Genomic DNA, 16,205 nt, shown 5'->3' with positions numbered 1-16,205 from the left:
TGTTTTTCATATGGGACTGCGACGTGCTTACCACGATACGAAGCCAATCAAGCTAGGTTATACTTCATATGAAAGTGTTTCCGGATGAAAGGAGACTACTACTAGTTTGTGATAAAGTCTTGAAAGTTGCTTATGTCTAATTCCTATTGCAAATAAGAAGTTTTTGCGTCTCTTTTTTTGGGCAGTTCTCTTTGTTAGACGAAACTGTTGTCAGCAGGATAGCCAGATAGCTTAAGTCATACTTCTTGGTCAGTTCATTGCAGTGACAGTCTGACAGTGACAGTTAACTAACTAGCAGCATGGGACGAAAAAAGCAGGGAAAGTTTGTCCGTCCTGACAACAAGGGCAAAGACAAACGTCACAAAATGAAAGGGAAATCTTTAGAGGCCTTTACAGAAGAAATGCACACTGCTTTGGAAGGTAGTGTATTGATTATTTCTAATGCAAAAATGTTTAACATGTTGGCTGTAAGGCATGCTATTTACATTAGCGTCAGCATCATGAAATGCTGTTTACACTAGGAAAAAGTGCCCATTGCTCAGGACTGATAACACTCGATATGGTGTAAACTCTTGAGAGATCTGAGATTGTGAACTTTCTCTCCTCAGCAAGTCTTCACAGGGAGGAAGGAGCAGAGGCCCCTCAGGTGAAGCTTCCTTGCCCACTTGCCATGTGGGAGTTGGGTCACTGCGATCCCAAACGTTGTACTGGCAGAAAGTTGGTGAGGAAGGGCTTTGTACGCAACCTGAGACTCAATCAGAGATTCAACGGGCTCATACTGAGTCCAATGGGCACGAAGTATGTGACGCCAGCAGACAGGTTTGTTCAGCTGTTTCCTCTGTACTTCAGCCAATGAAATCAAAGAATCTGTAGCCATAGACCACCTCATATAACTATTTATATACACATTTTGATGCACACCTGTTTAGTTACTCATTAACAAGTGTTCTCAGGGTGAAAATGTTTTTTTGATGCCAGTGTTCAGAGTAACAACAGTAGGTGAAATAAACACGCGTTAGGACCATGAAATACAAAAGAACATCTATTAAAATACAATGTGGACTCTTGAAGTAAATTAGATACGGCAGCAGAAGACCACACTGGGTCAGCTAAGAACAGGAAACTGAGGCAACAATTCACACAAGTTCATCAAAACTGAACAAAAGTTTTTGGAAAAATGTTGCCTGCTCTGATGAGTCTCGATTTCTGCTGACACATTTGGATGGTAAACAACACAAAAACATGGATCCATCCTGCCTTGTATCAGCAAGTCCAGCTGCTGCTGCTGGTGTAAATGTGTGGAAATATTTTGTCGGCACACTTTGGACCCTAGAGTACCAACAGAGTAGTGTTTTAGCACCACAGACTACTTGAGTTTTGTTTCTGATGATTTCCATCCCTTTATGGCCACAGTGTACCCATCTCATGGTAGCTGCTTCCATCATCTAAGCCTGGTTTCTTGACTGTAGTAAAATGACAGCTTCAATTGCCAGATCTCAATCCAGAAGTTTTGAATCATGGATGTATATCTACAACAACTGTTATATTCTGTCATGTCGATATGGACCAAAATCTCTGAGGAACAAGGTTTCAAACTCCTTGTTGAATCTATTCCATGAAGAATTAAGCTAGTTGGGAAGGCAAAAGGGGTACAACCCAGGACTAGCAAAGTGTACTTAATAAAGTGTCCCCTGAGTGTAAAGGCCCTCCTTTTAGGTTTATTACTTGATTATTTACTCCATGTAGAGCTTGATCTTAAAGATAAGGCATATTAAAAACTTGAGACATTCCAATGCATTGTTATATTAAAACAAATGTTACTATATCAAAGTGTTTTGTTGGTTATGAAAATTAAATAAATTCTATAATTTGTGTCACTGTTGTGATGCAATCCAAAGCGATTTTTTTCTCTCCATGTTTTGTCTGCACAGAGAGATTGTGGCCAACAATGGGCTCGCAGTGATTGATTGCTCCTGGGCCAAACTGGAGGAGACACCCTTCAATAAGATGGTTGGAAGTCATCCCAGGTTACTGCCATACCTCGTAGCTGCGAACCCTGTAAATTATGGCAAGCCTTGCAAGTTGTCCTGCGTTGAAGCTTTTGCTGCCACGTTCTGCATCGTAGGTAAGGGTTTAGGTTTAGTTATTCAGGAATACCGCAGCAACTGCTTTTTGTGTCTTGTTTTGGTTATGGCAGTTAAACTGTGACATATTGTTTCTGATATTGCAGGTTTTGAGGAACTGGCATTGCTCTTATTGAAGAAATTTAAATGGGGGACAACGTTTCTGGAGCTCAATAAAGTCCTGCTTGGCCGCTACGCTGCTTGTCAGTCGGAAGAAGAGCTCCTTGGTGTAGAGAAAGAGTTTCTCACTTCTAAACCAGAGGAAGAGGAGGAGTTTGGTAAATAACCTGGGGTTCTACGCAGTGTCTGGGTTTGTGTAGCAGTGGAGGTAGAGGGTCACTGTGTTTTGGTTCAACCTCTTTCTTATTTTAGCTGTAGTTTGGCTTCACGTACAAGTAGTGGCTCTTAAATAAATCACATTTATTGGACTTTAAGAGCTTTCAGATGACAGTTTCCAGTTTTAGTAACTGTTAAGTTTTAGTCGCATTTTTGTATCTTTGTAACTGTTGCAAGAACAATAAAAAAAAAACATATAGCATATGAAACATACAATAACAAGGCAAACACTGGGTGTTGCGATAGCAACAAATCAAATCAAATCAAATCAAATCACTTTTTATTGTCACATCACATGTGCAGGCACACTGGCACAGCACATGCGAGTGAAATTCTTGTGTGCGAGCCCCACAAGCAACAGAGATGTGCAAACACAACAACACAAACGAGCAAAATACAAAAATGGCCAACCTGAAACTAATAAACAATATAACAATAAATAACAATATAACAATTTGGAAAAAATATGTAAATGATTTAGTGCAAAATGAGACCTGCTGTAGTGCAGTTAAAAGTGGGCATGGATCATCAGTGTTTGCATTAGCTCCTACTACAAAGTAGTGATTTTTTTCTGGCAAAGAAACTTTTGATTGGCTTTTGGGGTTACTGGTAAAACATTAGCTGTGTTAACTAGGGGTGCAACGATATTCGTATCGATATTGAACCGTTCGATACAGTGCTTTCGGTTCGGTACGCATATGTATGAACAATACAACATTTGTAATTTCTTTTATAAATTTTCCTTCTGACGATGCTGTCTGTGTTGAGCGCTCAGTGAATCTGCGTTCGACTACTCCGCCTAGGCTGCACTGTCGAGCGCAGATCCACTGAGCGCTCCACACAGACAGCATAGTCAGAAGGAAGAGCGCAGGGCAAGCTAGCGAGACAGAAGTTAAGCTCTACTTGCAACAGGCAAATTGAACCTCATTCAGATCTGGCGTTTGGAATTATTTTGGTTTTCATGTGACGTATGACCCTGAAGGTAAGCGAGTCATGGACTAAAGTAAAACAGTATGTTGGATGTGCCATGCAATGCTCAATTACATTGGTGTGAACTAGTGTGTTAGCGCAGTTAGCTCGTTAACGTGTTGGCCGTCTAGCCCCATGCACGGAGTGATCGGCGGTAGCTCGTTAACGGAGATTTGCCGTGTTGTGGCGTTAAGGTCATTTCAACGAGATTAACCTGAAAGCACTAGTGGGAACACAACGAATATGACTGCACATTTACGCCGACATCATCCTAGTGCAAAGACAAGTGGAAGCAGACAAAAAAAAGCAAGCATGCTACTAACTTTAGCCGAGTCATTTAGACAGCTGTTAGCACATGATTCTCCTTATGCTGCTGAGAATATAGCCCAGAAGAAGCGGATAGTATAGCTTTTATTTTGGAAAGAGACATTTCTCTGTAATAAACTCTCTTTTCCAAAGATGAGTGATTCCTCAATCAGATACAGGGCTCGCAATATCGCTAGCCCGACGTCCCGGAGCTAGCGATTTTTTTCAGTCGGGCTACCAAAATCTATCTCTTCCCTGCCCGTCGGGCTATTGTAGGAAAAATATATGTCAATGCTTTTGCATTCTTTCAGAAATGTAGCTGGGTAATTATGTCATTGGCATCGGTGAGCCACTGTCAATATGTGACATATTGAAGTCGCGTTTGAATTTGCGCTTGTTTTTTTGCTTTCACTTTGCAATCGTGCGAACTGTGTATAGAGAGCGACAGCACTGATCTGTGAGTGATGATAATTTGTGCACCAATTCCTCTGACATCGTCTTATTAATCGTTAGCTTACTATGCAAACATGACAAGTGAAATCTCCCGCAGCTTAAACATGTGAGAGGTTGATCGCGCAGAGAATCGCTGAGCTTATGTGAGTGAGCGTGTAAAAGCATTTCAGTTCTGCTGAGCCAAATAAGACAGGTCAGGGTGAAGAAGTGACAGCCAAAGAAAAGCTTACCACAAAACGGAGAAGTTATGACAAATCAGACTATAAGGCAAAAAGAAAGTGCAGCTTTATGGTTTCATGGACAAAAGAATTTCTGTGGCTGCGATATGATGAGCTAAATAACCAGGGCTGCACATAAGTGGTCCGCAGGTGCGCATTCGCTGTCAAAATAAAAAACACGCACAAGGGTTAGGGTTAAATTTAAAAACTGTACTTTTGAGTTAAAATATATATTTATAATTTTAATAAATGACAAATTAAAAATGCATGAACATTTTTTTGTATCGAAAAAATATCAAACCGTGACACCAAAGTATCGAACCGAACCGTGAATTTTGTGTATCGTTGCACCCCTAGTGTTAACCCTAAAACACTAAAACAGAACGCAGAAATCACACAGCAGCAAAGCAGAAAAGAAAGAAAACAAAGAGGCTGAAACAAGAAAATAAGACTAAAGCAGGAAGTTGTGTTGAAGTGGCTAGCTGTTGCATCACTTTAGATTTCCTAATAACAAATACAAACTAGAAAAAAAATGACTTCGAAGGTAATTAGTTCTTGAAGGACCTCCTGAGTGCAAAAATCTTGAGCCACTCATGAGTGTTTCATATTTTGCGTAGAAAATGCAACGTAGGTGCAGTGATTTATTCAGACACATGCAAACAAATATGGAAATATAGCGTATAAGGCTAATACTATTCTAATGAGGTTGAAATTGAATATTTGATGTGACCACATTTATTCATCAACACAGCCTGAACTATTTCTGACTAGATTTCTGGTCCTTTTCTTTAAGTAGTCTTCATAAATGGTTCTCCAGGCTTCTTGAAGGACATTCATTCTTGGATGTTGGCTGCCTTTAGTTCTGTTCTCTGTCAAGAAGATCCCATACTGCTTCAGTAATGTTGAGGCCCAGGCTCTGGGGAGGCCGATCCATGACTGATAGTGTTCAACTGTCTGTTTTTCTATCCAGTTATGCTATTACTGCATTGGCAGTGTGTTTGCTGAAAAATTGAAGGCGTTGCCAGTTAGATGCTTTCCACATGGTGGTATCACCAGATAGTGGATGAAAATTTGAATGTACATTCTTAAGTGTGTAAATTTTGGCGAGATACATTTTCCCAGCACCTCCTGAACTTCTCTGTATATAATGATGATGATTTGAATCAAAAATGTAAAATATTTTAATACTCCATTTTTTTCAGTCCAGTACTTCTTGTTTTCCTTCTTTAAAAATGGATTCTTGACATGGATTCCATTCATCTGACAGCATTGCTGATGAAGCAGTAGAAGGATCTTTCTTTAAAACATGACTTCCAGATGTTTCTGTTTACTGTAGGTAGTATCTTTAGGCCTGCCACTTTCTCTTGTCTTCCATTTGTCTAGTTTCTTCAAATTCTTTAAGGACATATGAAGACCATTTCGAGATGTGCCAAGGTTTTAGCTAAAAGCTCTTTGGGAATCACCTTGTTGGTGTAAAAATACTATTTCATGCTTGTTAAGCTGTTATCTTTGGGATTTTCATAAATTCAACAAAATAAATGAGAACAAATGATGTGTTTTTGTAACAAGAAAGTGCCTAAAGATACAAATTAAAGTTGGTTCTTGGCTTAATTTTCTGCAGTGTAGAAACAACAAAGGTCATCTCTTGAGTTGGGTCCCTTTGTGTGCTTGATTAATTCACGAGTCTGTGTTAAGTGGCTTGGTGGTCAGGTATTGGACTGGATTGAAAATGAGTGAAAAAGCAGCCACTATCCAAAGACAAACTTTGAAAGAGGTTCAGAGAGCCTGGAGAACTATTGCTTGAAACCACTTTGGAAGCAAATATTAAGAAATTAGGGATTTTTGCACAGTATTGTTGGTCATAATCAACTGTTTGATTCAAATGTATTTTTATTTTGGAAAGGTTCACTTTAGAAATGGCTTAATCTGAGTAATTGCTAATGAATAATTAGAATAATTTTTATAGTTTCTTGTTGTGACTCACATTTGCTAAATTGTCACGGGGAAACCAGTGTTCTCATATTTGTTTATAAGATATAAAACTCGTATTATTCTTAAGACTTTAAAGACACTTAGTAATGAATATTCCAAGGGGAAATAAATGTCATTACGAACTGTTTTATCTGATTGATTATTCTGTGGACATTGATATAACTGTTCCTTGCATTGTTTCCTTGCCTTGTAATCAGGCTGCCTTGTTGTTTCTTTTTCCTTTCCTTATTGGATTTTGACTCATTTAATTTTGCTTGCATCTCTGAACACATCTGGCTGTGATTAGGAAGTCAGTATCCAGGCTGATTGTCTGGAAATGTCTAGAATCTGGATGTGTATTTTTGTTGCTGAGTGACCTGTAGTGCTGAATTAACTGCCCTCGTAATGAAAGCTACACATCTGTTTTGTTCATAGATCCATTTGATGTTAACTCTGGAGTAGAATGCATGAATCTCAACAGACGTCAGTGGTAAGTATTCATCTAGCATTCACGTATCTATTACAATAATTGAATAAATGTACCAAGAAAACTTTGGTTATATTTGACTTTATATAAGTTAGTTCTCTTAGTGGTGATGTTTATATGGCATAAAAATTACCAGCATAATTTTAAAAATGGCAAGAATTCTCTTAAAATAGGCTTTAACGATTTGTTTCCTATGTTTACTGGGTTCATTTTTGTGTTTAGTGCACCTGTAGAAGATGACTCCAGTGAGGACACAGACTCCACAGAGGAAGATGACGAAGATGAGGCAGAAGATGAAGAAACGGAAAGCAATGAGGAGACAAAAACAAGCTCACATGACCATGATGAAGAGGAGGATTGAATCAAAGACTTTACACTAAATTATATTTCAACCTTGGGTTCTTTTTAATACACGACTGTTTTAAAATGCTCAAAAAATATTTTGGCACATATGAATGGTTATGTTTTGTTTTGTTTGCTTATATGTCTACGTAAATTAATGAACTTTGATGCATGTCAACTAAATAGAAATAAAATAAGGGTGTTTATTATTATTATTATTATTATTATTATTATTATTACTGACATTTACACATTATATTCTTGGTTTATTGACAAAACATTTATTGGATTAAACTTGTTTGTTGAAATATACTTGGTTGCCACAGTTTCAGTTTCACACAAAGCGTTTTATGGATATTGGTCATTTTTGTCAGTTTGGGTATTTAGGAGTGCTTCTTCACTTAAGTTTAGTTACACTTGAATAAAAAAAGACCTGTAGATCCTTCTTACTGCCATATATTCAAAGTTAGTCTAAAACGGGAGTTTGTAGGCCACGTCTACTGCGGTATTTGAATATCCACAACTGCTACCGCCTGACTCCGGCCCTATCAGTAAGATGAAGTTCAGTAGGTTGTTAATGTGGCGAGGGGGCGGACACAGCGGGACTCTCCTCTGCTGTCCTGCGGTAACATTGTTGTGGAACGACGTCACAGCTCGAAAATGAAGGCGCAGAGGCAGCCATTACTGGAGCTTCTCTAATTATTTTATTCCAAATAAATACTCGCTGAAAACTCTCATGGCAAGAGCTACAAGTCAGGTGGTAAGTGTTACAACTTTGCCGTGAATACCAGCTCGAAGCCGGTGCTCAAAATGGTCAGTGTAGAGGCTTTGTGGGGATAAATAGTTACGTCGGGCCTTCATTTGAAGAGCAGTGCTAGCTGCAGGAGATCGCTTAGCCTTACGACTCACTAGCAGCTTGCTAGTTTGCTAATGTTGGCTATCGCAACACGCAGTGTTTGCCTTGTTAATTTGGATCGTCAAATCTCACACAGTATTCATGAGTCACACTTTCTCGACTTATTTGGGCCTTTTGAAACGCTTACCAGTACACGATAATAGTTACACGGGACACATGAGCGTTTTCCTCTACCAGTAACTATTGGCTATTGATAGCTTAACAGGTTCGCGCTTTCGATATCCCCGTTTGCTAGCAGGCTAGCATTAGCATTATTGCGTTCTTCCATTGGTTAGCATATATTTTGAAGGAAAGCGTTGTGCTATTCGAGTGTCAACTTTCAAATCTTCATATAAACGGCAGGAAACTAACTTTGAACACGATTAAGTGACGTTTCTTGAAAATGCCACACGGTTTTGAAGTTGCTTGTGTTGCCTGATTTGCTAACGTTAGCTAATTGACTGTTGGCGTTAAGTTTGTAACTCACTGTCAGCGATGGCCGGCATTATTTGACAAGCCAGCAGGAGCTAACATTAGCTTGTTAGCAAGGTAAGTTCGCACAGGGCGGTTGTTTCACGACTTCCCAGAGTTAGGAAAACGTTATTCGGCGTTTTCCTCCAACCATTACATGCCTGACCAATAGCAGTGACTCAGTAGGTAGTTATATGGCTAGCTGAAATAGGCCGGAATAGGCAGCTAAAATAATGGCCACACCTTGGTTTTGAATGAGAAAAAGCTAGGCCAACTGAACTAATTAAACGTAAACTGAACTGCCAGATAAACTACACACTCATTGTTCGGGTAATTCAATGTGTTTCTATATAAATGACACCGGTACCGGGAATTTTTAGGAAGCACTATCTTTAAGTTTTAAACAGGCAGTTTGTGTGCCTCATCTGCCATGTCAGTTTGATTATGTACACATAGATGGTGTGAGTTCAGCGCAGTTTGTCTCAAGTATCACTGTCATATGAAAAATTAACTTTGACATAGTTTTTACAGCCTGAACACAGGTGGGTGGGACCACCAGGCTCAGAAGTGGCTCCTTAAGCAGTTCCTTCTTATCACTGTTAGACTTTGGTCTACAAGTGGTCTCACTTGTAGTAGTATGTTTAGGTTATTGTAATTTACAGAACTATAAGCAACAATAATTTTAAGCCAGCAGCCTGTAAAGTGCTTCGTGTAATATGTGAGTACATTGCTTTCTCTTCATGTGTCATATGTATACTTTGTGAAAGAGATTTAAGATTCAGGATTAATTATTATCATAACACAACGCAAGGTTGCACAACAAAATTCTACATGGAGTTCCTTCATGCTAATAAAGAACTGCATAGCAATGTAGATATAGCTATCATTAAAAAAATAATTAATTAATTTAGTTAATTTTCATGATGGAGTGCAATGAGAAAGTTCAGAGATTTCAAAGCATATGAAAGAAAATTCTTCAAAGTGTTGTTTACACCAGTGGGAACTTTCAGGTGTCAGTAGAGTGAGAAGACTGTGGTTGTGGTGGGTAACTTCTTTTAGTTTCATCTATGTAAACATCTCAACTCACCTTTGTCACTGGTGCCGGTGATGTTCTAGGAAGCTCATGTTTTTCAGTAATTAAGTTTAGCTGCTTTTGTCGTGTGTTCTTTGGGCCATCTAATCTGTATTTTGACAACTAATAACCGCATCAATTACTAAATCCATCGCAGACTGATGGAAAAACCTGAAATTCCTCATTTAAGTGATAGTTTAAAGTGCTGAATAACAAAACACATTTTCTTTATGCATTCATTTTTATTGAAAACGTTATTGAAAAGTTAAATTGTTACTATTTTATCCTTATATTTTTGTCGTCACTGTTATGTTCAATCCAGTAATAGTTCAGATGGATATACAGTCCCTTAGCTTTCTCAAGTAAAGAGCCTTTCCACATGTGAATTGTTATTTACCTGTGTCACCCTGCTTAATAACAAATTCTTTATGGTCTCTCTTTTTCTTACAGTATGATGTTGTGCCCATTCAGCCCAGCGTTGTCATCTGTTCCTGCTCGCATCCATCAATGGTAAGAAACCACCCTGACTCCTGCTCGCCAATTGCAATCCCAGGCGCAAGCAGCAGCCACGGCCCCAGCATGGAGGGCGCAGCCTCACAGGCTTGTGCTGTAGGAGCATCTGCTAGCAGCCAGGCCCCACAGCTCTGCACACAGCCAGCCGTCCAGGCTTCTCAGCCACGCAAAAAGAGGCCAGAGGACTTTAAATTTGGCAAGATACTGGGAGAGGGCTCCTTCTCAACGGTATGTAACTTACATTCCACTTAGCTTTTGAAATGTGCCGAGGAAGATGTTGCTACATGCTAGCGTTATTTTGATTAATGTACTTGGATGAGTCATGCTGAGTTAATTTTAGGTGAAGTGACAAGTAAGCCCAAGGAAATATTATTATTTTCTCTCAACATCTGACTGGTTGGTTACATGCCATATCATCTCACTGTTGTTTCTTATGCTTAGGTTGTCCTGGCAAGAGAGCAGGCAACAGGGAAAGAATATGCAAGTAAGTAATAACGTATAATGAGTTGGACTAAAATGAAAAAGTTGCTGGGTTTACGTCTACTAATATTCTCTTTTCTCTCCTTTAGTTAAGATTTTAGAGAAACGCCATATTGTGAAGGAGAACAAAACCCAGTATGTGAAACGAGAGAGGGATTTGATGTCAAGTCTTGATCACCCGTTCTTTGTCAAACTCTACTTCACATTTCAAGATGATGAGAAGCTGTGTATCCTTTTAACAAATTCAGTCTATCAAGGCCTATTTCCTAACATGTGTTTTACTGTTTTGTTTAAGAAGTTTTCCTTAACCAGTCTGTCTTAGATTTTGGTCTTAGTTATGCTAAGAACGGCGAGCTCCTGAAATACATTCGCAAAATTGGTTCATTTGATGAGACCTGCACTAGATTCTACTCAGCTGAAATAGTTTGTTCTCTAGAATACCTACACAATAAGGGGATAATACACAGGTAAGACAACACCCTTTGTTTTGTCCTTTTTGCAAGTTTTGCTATAAAAATTTCACTTGCTGTTAAGCGTTTGTTTTTGCTCACAATTTTTATTGTTTTAATTTCAGAGATCTGAAACCAGAAAATATTCTTCTGAGTGAAGAGATGCACATTCAGATAACAGATTTTGGAACAGCAAAACAGTTACCATCAGACAGTAAACAAGGTATAATCACAGTGCTGATTTTCTTTATGCTCCTTGTGGCAAAGTATGACTAGCATAAATATAGTCTTAACTGACCTCAAGGGACTGAGCATAAGTTTCAGAAATCTGCTGTTATTAATATCACTGAGTGAATCCAATATATTGACAAAGTTCACTTGTTCATGCTACTAACAGACTTATAGCTAACTTGGGTAACTGCCCCTGCTTTTGCTTTGACTGTAGAAAGCAGTTGACGGTTACACATCAGCTTTGTTCTGTGGTTTGATTATGGCTGAAAGCAATGCAATCTTTGTAGCTGGTGAAGTAACTTGCAAGCTTGTCACCTATGTTAGATTACAATCTTTTTGCACAGTAGAAAAGCATTTAATACATGCTGCATAGAACATGTTTAAGAAAGGAGAACTTGTCTTTTTACCCTTTTGTTTGTTTGTTTGTTTGGGGGGGTTTTTTGGCAGCGAGAGCAAACTCGTTTGTTGGAACAGCGCAGTATGTGTCTCCAGAGCTACTAACAGAGAAATCAGCCTGCAAGAGGTAATGAGATTTTTATTAGGTTTTTCAGCTCAGGGTGGGCATCATTCCTGCTATTTTATAACTGTTTACTTTTTAATTTTTAGCTCTGACCTGTGGGCCTTGGGATGTATTATCTATCAGCTGGTGGCTGGTTTACCACCATTCAGAGCTGGGTAAGAACTACTGTGTTTACAAAACTCAATTTTTCTTAATTGTTTTTTTCAAGTGCAAAAAATCTGAACCAAACACACCAATGTTCACTAGTTACACTTTTTCTTTTCTCTTTAATTGCTGTAGAAATGAGTACCTGATATTCCAGAAAATAATAAAGCTGGAGTATGAATTCCCAGAGAAATTCTTCCCCAAAGCTAAGGATCTTGTTGAACGGCTTTTGGTATGTCATTGCATATCACAATAACACATTTCAACCTCCTTTGGTAATAATTTGGAAATAAGTTAATCAGTTACCTGTTTAGAAGTTGGCTATTTACGTTTTATTTAAATTTCAGTCATTGGACCCAACCAAGCGGCTTGGCTGTGAAGAGATGGGAGGGTACGAACCACTGAAGCAGCACCCCTTCTTTGACACCATCTCCTGGAGTGACCTTCACCTACAGACACCTCCCAAGCTCACACCCTACCTGCCAGCAATGTCTGAAGATGATGAGGACTGCTATGGAAATGTAAGATATTTTACTTTACTATGGTAACAGTCTTGGTATGTTTTTTTGTTTGTTTTGGTCTGTTGTTTGCTCATTCAAAGAGAGCATCAGGTTTGAGACCTTGTTGAAGCTTAGAGATTCATCCAAACTGTAAACAAGTCATAAATTATCAGCATAACATCAATGCACCTTTCATAACGAGACACTGTCTCTTTATGACTCTCAGTACGATGACCTCCTGAGCCAGTTCAGCAACATGCAGGTGGCCCCGTCCAGCTCATCACACTCCCTGTCGCCACATGACTCGACGCCGCCGCAGAGGTCCAGCAGCAACATTGAGCAGTATATCCACGACCTGGACAACAACTCCTTTGAGCTGGACCTGCAGTTCACTGAAGAAGAGAAGCAGTTATTGCTGGATAAACAGACCACTGGAAACCCCTGGTAACCCCTTCCATCTCTCCATCCCTGTTAAAATGTCTGTGTCATGTGCTGTTCTTTGTTGGATGTATATCAAAACCAATTTTGAATCAATGTCTTTCTTGTATCCTGGAAATATTTTTCACTGCACTGGAAACCGTAAGAGATTTTTGGTGAATGATTTAGAAATGTGGATTAACAGTTAGTTATGTTACTTTGTTTTTAAAAAATTGTGTAGTTACCATTTGCGTTTTTGTGTATCAACACAGGCACCAGTTTGTGGAGAATAACCTAATCCTGAAAATGGGCCCAGTGGATAAACGAAAGGTGTGTGTGTGTGAATTCTACAGCATATATTTGAATCCTTAATATTACTTTATTGCATTGTTTCAGTATTTAAAAAAAGACATATTTTAGTACTTTACACTATTCTGCCAGCTAGACTCTGTGGAGTTTTCCAGTTTGAGTTGGCTACAGATCAGTGAAGTCACTTCCCTTTGCTTTTCACTGCTGTCAAATGGGAAGTAAAGGGGAATTCCCTGTTGTACTGTGCAAAAGTGTCACTGGCCTCGTAGCCCCCTCTGTTGGTGAAGCAATGAGATGTTTGCATTCCTTTGCAGGGTCTGTTCGCCCGACGGAGACAGCTGCTTCTCACTGAAGGACCACACCTGTACTACGTGGATCCTGTCAACAGGGTCCTGAAGGGGGAGATTCCTTGGTCCTTAGAGTTACGCCCCGAGGCCAAGAACTTCAAAACCTTCTTTGTTCACACGGTACACAATTATTGATTTGTGATGCCTTTTTGACAGATCTTAATATTTTCCTTCAGTTTTATATAAAATAAATTTAAAAAAATATGTAAATGTTTTTCCTATGATGTTTGCAGCCTAACCGGACATACTATTTGATGGACCCCAGCGGGAATGCAGACAGATGGTGTAAGAAGATCCAGGAAGTGTGGAGAAAGATCTATCAAAGGCACCAAAACCCTGGCCTATAGGAGCACAGGTTCACCCTGTGCCCACTCCTCTTTAGCTCTGAGGCCAATCACTGAGCAGAGTAACACCCTCTTTAGTGCCCTTCATCACCGCAATGTAAACAAACTCTTAGAGACGCTGGCATCTAGACCTTGTTTGTTTTCCTGAGTAGAACCATGGGAAAAATACAACTTTGGATTTAGGGTTGCTTTGCTTGTTCTTTGTGCTCTCTGTGAGGCTTCTATTGCATTTTTCCATGTATGGATGATAAGACTTCCACCATGCACATCTGCTTTTTGTACATTCTGCGGGGGTGGGCAAGGGGGGGAGGAGGACAAGCTTTGTCTTGTAGAGTGACAAGTTGGGTACCGCTGCGACTATCTCAAACGCAAGGACTGGTTTCCTGCTTCGATGATGACACAAAATCTTGCTTTTGTGGACCAGCGCCTCTCATGATATCTTTATTAAACCATATCCTAATCCTACATTGTATGTGCAAGCTGTAGTCAAGCCCCACTTTTAGTGCATATACTCTATAGATACTGTAAAATGGTTCAGTCTCACACGTTTACCAAACTCAGATCCTCTCTATTTTTGTCAGAACCCAAATATTTCCCTCGGTATTTGAGTTGTTTTTTTTTAGTCTCTCGGTACTTTGCTTATTGCAGTTAAGGTCTCTATATAATAATGCAGAGTGCCGGTCTGCAGTGAGACGTGGGTCTGAACCAGTCTCTGTATAAGTATGAGCCTTCCATAGCCGAGGATGTTTTGCTAACAGGGGGGTGGGTAAACATGCCACTAGCTTGTACTTCCTAATCATAACTTGCTTATCTTTCCTGCATGGCCAGTTTTTGTAGCTCAGCCTTGTCCGCTTCTCTCCTAGGGCACTGGAGATAAAGTTTATTCAAGTAAAGGTGGGTATTTTTGACTGCATTGGAAACCATAGAGACTATTGTTGAATGATTTGGTTGTTCTGTACCATTCACTGGCTATTTCTTTTGTGGTGTGAGTTCTTAATTTTTTTATTTTTCTTTGGGTTTTTTTATTTGGTGGAATAGTTCACTCATCTTCAGTATGCCCTATTCAAAACAAAATCTTATGTGCTGACCACCCCATGCTGAACAGAAAACCACCATCATCAACAGAGATGCATACACATACTATCATTTTCAGAAGCAATCACAGTAAAGCTGTTGTCCCTGGACAATATGGCAAAACTGCCTCATTGGGCTCATTGGCCTATTTTTAATTTTTTTTTTTTTAATTTTTTTTTTTCATTCTGATGTTTGGCCCAATAGAAATTAAACCGATTGATTTAACTTGTGCTCTTGTTTTAGAAATATGTATTATCATAATGCTTTTAATTTTTTTTGTCATAGTACCTTACGGTCTTTCCAAAGGTCCTCTTCCTTCAGCTGAGTCTGTATGTGCAGTGTGTGACTGGGGACCCTCTGGCCCAGGGCCAGATGTGGTTGGATGTCAGTCAAAGAATATCTATCTCATCCAAATAACCGATGAAATTGCTGTATCTGTCTATAAAGTTGAGGAAGCACGAGAAGTGTTTTCCCTTCTAGTTAGAAAAATTGTTTGAATCAAGTCGATGGCAGTCGGTTACATTGTATGTAGAAGCTCTACCTGGCTTGTAACTGACTAGAACTGTGATGTACAGATGATGTATTATTAAAATCTGAAGCAAGTAATGCAATGATATTAGGATACAGTTTTTGTATTTTTATTCTTGTATAAGGTTATTTGATGGCTATTGTTTAGCCTATAGTTCATTCTGTGTTATTTAAATTCTAATATATGAATCATATTTGGATTGAAGTCATGTTCAGGGGCCATGTTGTGTATGTATTGAGATGTAAAGCCTTTGAATGTGAATAATTATTGTAAACTATAATATTTTACAGCTTTTTTCTTACTATATCATACATTTTCTATTTGCTCAGTGATTTAATCATATTCTGATAATTTAATGAATCTGTTCATTCTCTCTGATTATTTGTGCGCTAGGTCAGTAGATGTTGAATGATGAATTTTCCACTTAATGCTTGGTAGTCCAGTAATTAAAGCATGTAGGGATTTAGGCATACCAATAAAGCCATGTGTCCTGTCTTCTGTCAACAGCCTGGGTCATGACAGTCAAGAAACCGCATCATTCAGTGGCAATGGCATCTCACATTTTGCAGCATGTAAATAAAGTACCGGCTCATTATCACTGTTTTTGTGTCCTGAAAATTACTTTAACGCGCTTTAGTGCTAACTTGACAAGCTTGTGTAAATACTTTAAGTATTCAGTGACAACCATAGGAGTACACGAAATCT

At 39.0% G+C, this 16,205-nt stretch overlaps 2 protein-coding genes across 4 annotated transcripts; both read left to right on the top strand.

Moving 5' to 3' along the window:
* The first annotated feature begins 1 nt into the window (after window position 1).
* tsr3 (TSR3 ribosome maturation factor) lies at window positions 2-7,535 on the top strand. Its single transcript, XM_086303276.1, has 6 exons — window positions 2-420; window positions 609-819; window positions 1,932-2,125; window positions 2,231-2,401; window positions 6,812-6,866; window positions 7,086-7,535. The coding sequence occupies exons 1-6, from the start codon at window positions 300-302 to the stop codon at window positions 7,222-7,224; spliced, it is 891 nt and encodes a 296-aa protein (XP_086159402.1). The 5' UTR covers window positions 2-299; the 3' UTR covers window positions 7,225-7,535.
* A 242-nt stretch (window positions 7,536-7,777) lies between these two features.
* pdpk1b (3-phosphoinositide dependent protein kinase 1b) lies at window positions 7,778-16,101 on the top strand. 3 transcript variants are annotated; one of them, XR_015130701.1, is made up of 15 exons: window positions 7,778-7,965; window positions 10,094-10,384; window positions 10,598-10,640; window positions 10,726-10,863; window positions 10,959-11,103; window positions 11,211-11,308; window positions 11,764-11,839; window positions 11,923-11,991; window positions 12,116-12,212; window positions 12,328-12,501; window positions 12,707-12,924; window positions 13,170-13,227; window positions 13,521-13,673; window positions 13,787-14,791; window positions 16,008-16,101. XR_015130701.1 is itself a non-coding variant. In XM_086303272.1 (14 exons), the coding sequence occupies exons 1-14, from the start codon at window positions 7,942-7,944 to the stop codon at window positions 13,898-13,900; spliced, it is 1,698 nt and encodes a 565-aa protein (XP_086159398.1). In that variant the 5' UTR covers window positions 7,778-7,941; the 3' UTR covers window positions 13,901-15,980. The 3 variants fall into 3 exon arrangements, 2 of the variants coding, with proteins under 2 accessions (XP_086159398.1, XP_086159400.1); XM_086303272.1 differs by lacking the exon at window positions 16,008-16,101 and having other exon boundaries at window positions 13,787-15,980; XM_086303274.1 differs by lacking the exons at window positions 7,778-7,965; window positions 16,008-16,101 and adding an exon at window positions 8,431-8,649 and having other exon boundaries at window positions 13,787-15,980.
* Window positions 16,102-16,205: the final 104 nt, after the last annotated feature.

Source organism: Aulonocara sp. 'chitande type north' Nkhata Bay, linkage group LG8 (assembly GCF_057382095.1).
Source record: "Aulonocara sp. 'chitande type north' Nkhata Bay isolate Kocher_YH1m ecotype deep benthic linkage group LG8, A_spYH_male_GT1.1, whole genome shotgun sequence".
NCBI classification, from domain to species: Eukaryota; Metazoa; Chordata; class Actinopteri; order Cichliformes; family Cichlidae; genus Aulonocara; species Aulonocara sp. 'chitande type north' Nkhata Bay.
Note: the sequence above shows the minus strand (reverse complement) of the source record. Positions and strands in the feature narration are given on the sequence as shown.